The sequence below is a fragment of the Sabethes cyaneus genome, chromosome 2 (assembly GCF_943734655.1).
Source record: "Sabethes cyaneus chromosome 2, idSabCyanKW18_F2, whole genome shotgun sequence".
Classification (NCBI taxonomy): Eukaryota; Metazoa; Arthropoda; class Insecta; order Diptera; family Culicidae; genus Sabethes; species Sabethes cyaneus.
The window spans coordinates 217,274,982-217,280,906 of NC_071354.1; the positions used below are offsets into that span (position 1 = coordinate 217,274,982).

A 5,925-nucleotide genomic window follows, 5' to 3' on the forward strand; every position below is an offset into this window, starting at 1 on the left:
TCTATTCTGTTCACGAACCCCACCGACAATAGGAATAGAACCCCGGCGTGCTAGATGGCTCGACCAGGTTCAGGCCAACTGGCGAGTGTCGAGACGCTCAACGGATACGAGAGGTAGCCCGGAACAGAGTACGATGGAGACAATTTCTTGATACAGCACGAGTCATCCCGGATCTATGCTGCTAAACAAGAAAAAAAAGACATTGGATGAAACGAACCTAATCACAACCGAGCCATTCAAAAGGAAATGTCTTCCACTCACTAAATAAAGTAAGACACGTGTCGTCGTAAAATTGTTCATCAATCCATTTTATTTATAGTTATATTATCTTCACTTGGCTTTTGATGTATGTTCAACATAACGCTGATTACGGCTCTGACGCTCATTGGCATATAAATAATTATTTACAATTACAATAACATACATTTGTTTCTTGCTACTAGCTGTTAGCGGTTGGTTTGAGAAAAATATGTGTTTGTATATAGATATATATAGAAAACTCGATCGTAGGAAGTTAACAAAACAAATCCTACCCCTTCAAACGATTTGAGAGTGGCGTGGAGGCTTTGAAAATAGTAATAATCATTGCTACTAGTACTTTTATAACTATGACTAATTGCAGGTACAAAAACTGATTCGTTGCAAAGTTTCATTCGGTCGTGATGGGATCTCCCGCCGTCGTGCACAGCTTCCATTTCACGTGGCTGGCGGAATTACTATATTTGCTATTCGAGTGGCTAGCTATACTTGCTATATCTGTAGGGTGCATGTGCTGCTAATGCTATATATATATAGTATAATCGGTGAGGTAGTCATTTTGAGTGGCTTATCAGCTAGTATGTACAGAATGTTGTGGTTCGTTTAGTTCTGGGACAAAATAAATACAACGGCACTACTACTGTAAGCACGCGGGCTAACTTAAGTAACAAAAAAAAGTCTTCGCTTAATCGGCTAAGTACTGGGACAACTATTTGCTATTCTAGAACTCTCGGAAACTATCATGAAAATTTGTAACATTATATATTATACACGATTATTAACAATATAAAAATAAATATTTTAAACGTATGATTCAGTCTGGTTCAGTTTGTTTTGTAGCTCTTCTACACTGTTTAGCGTATAATATATACACTTACTATGGACAGTTAATCTCAACAAAAGTGAGCTGCATTTCTGAAGTAAACATGGACCGAATCGTTACAATAGGTTGTCCGGCCGGACCCAGGAGGGGGTCCGCCCGGCCGTAGAAATTTAGAACTTAGAAACACATCTTGCTCAAAAATATCGAACACATTTGAACTTAATCAAATTTCATGCTACCTGTACTAAGACTAAGAGTCAAATAAATTATTCTCTACAATCTAAACAAATTTGTTCATCTATGTACAGTGTGTGCGTTCGCCGTTGCATCGCGTTAGTTTGATGCTACGTGACTTGTTGCGTCAGCAGGTTGACCAGTTCCGCGTGGTCCATGTTGTTCAGCGTCTGCATGTCGACGCCGAGCGCCGTAGCCACCGCGTCCATGTCCAAACCGAACGACGCCAGCAGCTCGAGAAACTTCATCTCCTCACCGGTCAGCGGATTCGTCAACGTTGGACAGGAATGGTTACACTGGGGCCAACTGCAGCGCTCCAGCAGCCGCAGCGAGCACTTCTTTGGTTCGGCAATATTCACTCCGAATGCAGCCCCATTTCGATTCTGTTGCTGCTGATGTTGCTGCTTTCGGTTGTTTGCATTTTTACGGTTACGATTCTTGTGATTCAATCGCTTCTTGTTTTGATTCCGCAGTCGATGGCGTCCATTCTGCTGCGGGTTTTGCCTGTTTGGATTCAGGTTACTGTTTGGACTATTACTACCATTGCCGGCACTGTTTGGTGACCGCTCTAGTCTAGGAACATTCGTTGATTGGGATTCTTCAAGTTTCGATTGCTGATGTCGGGTGTGGTTCCGGCCGGCACCTTCGCGTCCGTTTTTCTTGTTCAACCGATTCAATCGCCGTTGGTTTTGCCGTTCTCGACGCTCTTCCCGGCGCCGTTCCCGCTCTTCTTTGGTCAACTTGGGTCTGTCAAATTGTTCGCCGTTCTGCTGCCCGGAACCGCCGGCATTTGGCTTCTCGTTCGGCAGCTTTGCCCGTCGGTTACCATTGTGCTTTCGGCGTAGCTTCTGTGGGTTTGGATTTCGGTTTGATTGCCGCCGCAGGATTTGCTTTTCCCGATGGTCGGACTGCTCCCAACAACGAAGCGCGTCCGCCAGGCTAATGTCGTCGATTCGGATGTTGAGCCAGTCACGTTTCGTCAGAACTGAATGTCCGATGCAGGACGGAGCGAATACGGCCGAAACGTTGTTCAACGATTCGCGCAGAGCTCCACCCATGTCGTGGATGTAATCCCACTGCTGTGGGGTTACCGGAGCGCCCACGTGGTCTGCTCGCATTTGGGCTTCATCGAACAACCACTGGAAGACGAATAAGGGCGCTGAAAAAAGAGGAATGCGTTAGTTTTTTGCACTTTTCTATCTTCAAACTTAGTTGAAACTATTGTAATTCAAACTTACATTTCAGTGTATTATACAGCCGATAACCGAAATAGCATCGCCACGGTTCCCTGGTATGTTCTGCAACGCAAGCCTGCGGCAAGGCTCCATCCCACATTCTCCATCCCTGACGGACGGCTTCCCAAGCGGCAACGGCTCCAGGAGTGTACGGTTCTCTATCTAAAAACCAACCGGAATCGCTGACACCTCGCACGCTCACTTTCAAACCTTCAAAAAAACAGAACCGCTTTATTAATGTACAACAACAATACCAGCAACCACAAACTTTTACCTCTCTCTTTCTGCAAAAAGCTGCGCACTTTATCCAAATTTAGCATAACGCCTAAGCCGCCGGCAGACGAACCGGCCATCAGCAAATCGGCTCCCTGCGAGTGACCCAAACCCAGTGGAATCAAATCGGCAATCACCTGTCGAACGATCAAGGAACCCATAAAACGCAGACCATCCCTGGTGTCCGGTTTGACCTTGGTACCGCTCCACGAGTCGCTACTGCAGTACGGAACAAACACATGATTTGCATTGTACCAGTAGGGATTCTCCGACGGCAACGGCGATAGAAGGCCACCAACTGCAAGCGAAACCAAAGGAGTTCCCGTTATTAAAACAAATTTCATTTTCATCAAACATCTCTCTCTCTCTCTTACCGTCTCTCGTTTCTGGCCACTGCGCCGAAGTCATCAGGTGTCGCAACTTGAGCCACCTCGCCCGACACGTTTTGTGATCGTAACAATGCCAGCCCCCCTCGAAAAACACCACCCACCGGCGAGAGCCGGCTGACTTTCTGAGGTAAAAACCGGCCTGCGATCCATCGTTGCATGTTACTGTCCGGTTGGACAGAAATACTCGCTTCAGCTCCTTCTGAACCGTCTTCGGTGGATGTTTATTACCGTTGCCGGCGCTGCCGCCGAAGCTTCCATCGTTTCCACCGTTGCTGCCAGCACTAGCACCAGCACCGCCTGCGTCGTAACTGACAACTGCACCAACGGTCGCCGCTGTCGCCTCCGCTGACGATGACACACCGTTCGTCGCTTCCGTTCCACTGGCCAATCGCTGAATCGAGTTACTTTCGATGGAAATATTTGCCATGCGCTGTCGGCTGGTTCCAGCAACCGTAGCGCGACAGTGACACGGTCGAGTCAAATGTGCGACCATCAAACACAGCGTGATGGTTGCCTGTAAAAGGTGCAGCAAAGAGTGAGAAAATTAATTAATCGATAAGAAAATTTATCAAACTGTCATTAAGAAGAAAACACACTACTGACTGGCTGGGTGCGGCTTTAGCGCAGCTAGGAGTGAAACAAAAGGAAAAAGAAAACGCAGGAAAAATAGCAAAATACCCGACAAGCAGTCAACCATCAATCATCCGCTGGCGCCGCCGCCGCCGCCACGGGGCCACGGTCGCCCGGCATAGATTTGAACGGTATCAGGCGATGAACCTGATCGATTTGTTTAAAGCCAGTCGCTTTCGCTTTGGACGGTGCCGCCCCACAGGGTGACAGGATTTTCTTTATGCCGCCAACTTATGATTAATGCAACGCGAGGTTTCACTGAGGAGTGCTCGTGGCTTAGCTTCTTGTAAGTGCTTCGCGTGCGAGCGGCCAGACAGAAAGCTACGAGCTAGGTATTGCTAATTGAGAGACAATACAATAAATGCGTTTCATTTTATTTTGTTTGGATTAGGCCGATATCATAATCAGATCATAAACCATTTTTTCTTGTTTCTGGGACCAGAAAACTAAGTTTTCCTGAATATTTCTGGTTTTAGTTTTTAAAAGGTCGCATAATCAACCCTTCTGCATGGCTTTTGCGACTATTGTGCGACTTAGTTTATAAACTAATTCCAGATTCACCTAATGATGAATTACCGATGGACCTAGAGGTAGTCCGTCTCTTGGTGAAAAAACCAGAAAAGAATAAGGGGAAAGCGTAACCAAAAGTGGACACACGGAATTGAAAAAAAAGAAATAAAAAGGGATAAAAAGAAGAAAAGCGAAAGAAAAATCTTGACACAATGGGAGTGAAAATGGTATGTAAAAAGAGCAACAATTGGAAAAGAAGAAACGGGAAGAAAAGTGAAAATGAGGGTGAAATAGAGGAGACTAGACTAGTGTTCGACATCGGAACGAAAATTGGACCGGACCGGACCGGAACCCGGACTTCCATTTTCGTTCCGATGTCGAACACTAGACTAGACAGTAAAAGAGGGAAAGCGAAAGAGAAAAGATAATGAAAACAAGAAACGTCAAAGAATATTAGGACTACTAGACAGAAAAGGAGAGAAACAACAAAACAGAAAAAGGAAAAAAACGGAATAGGTTAGAAGGAAAAAAACAGGAGAAAACACGGAAAGAAAAGTAGAAGAAAACTACGGGCAGAAAAAAGGAATTACGACAGAGAAAAGGAGAAAAAACTAAAAAAAAAATAGGGGGAAGATGGGCCAGGAAAAAATGTGAAAGGAAACGTAGGAAAACGGGAAAGAACACGGGTAGGAAAACGGAACAAAACCGGGAAATTGAACAGAAAACGAAAGAAACCAAAAAGGAAAAGAAGAATGCCGGAGAGAGAGAGAAATCGATGGAAAAATGAGGTCAAACGAAATATAAAAGGAGAAAGATGGGACAAAATGAGAATGGTAGACGAAAATGGAATGAAAAATTGGATAGAAAATGAAGAAAAATCAACAGAGTAAACAGACCAAAGAACAAGGTAAATCTGACAAGAAAAAGACGAAATACGTGTAATAAAAAAGAAAAACCGGAGAGCGACGGGAAAAATGGAAGCCACAAACAGAACATGTAACAGATAAGCTGACAAACAGGGCATCTATAAGTTGAAAAACAGAACAACGAAGACGAAAAACGAGAAGGAGAAGAATTCGAAAAAAAGAAATAAGAAGAGAAAAGACGTGAAACGGGAAAAAATTGGAAAAAATAAAAGGAAAAACAAGACTGGAAATAAGAAAAAATATGACTGGAAAAGAAGAAAAACGGAACAATGAAACAGGAAACAGGAAACAAGGCACCGAAAAAATAATGAGAAAAAAAAAGAAAAAACTCAACAAAGAGTGGGAAAATGGAACAAACAGTGTAAAAACAGAACTGAAAAAAAGAAAAAGGAGCAGATAAAAGGTAAAACGTGTGACGAAATATGTCAATCATAATTTCAAGTAGATGTCCAATTCCAAGCCTAATTACAAATGTATTTCCAAATCCAATTTCAACTCCCAGTCTCCTTCCTTCTTTCGCTTTCTCTCTTTCGTTACACGTTTATCTTGTTTTCATTATCGTTTTTTCTTCTTTTCTCTTATTTTTCTTTTTTTTCTGTTCTCAGTCTTTTTCTGTCCAATCTCCTCGATTTTTGCCTAATTTTCTC

The 5,925-nt window shown here is 43.7% G+C and overlaps 1 protein-coding gene across 1 annotated transcript; it reads right to left on the reverse strand.

The window, feature by feature from the left end:
• Window positions 1-1,425: 1,425 nt before the first annotated feature.
• Window positions 1,426-3,732, reverse strand: LOC128736651 (palmitoleoyl-protein carboxylesterase NOTUM; the record flags this gene model as incomplete). Its single annotated transcript, XM_053831140.1, has 4 exons — window positions 1,426-2,474; window positions 2,554-2,760; window positions 2,825-3,121; window positions 3,198-3,732. Coding segments are annotated over 4 exons (2,088 nt in total), but the record flags the coding sequence as incomplete, so codon positions are not given.
• Window positions 3,733-5,925: the final 2,193 nt, after the last annotated feature.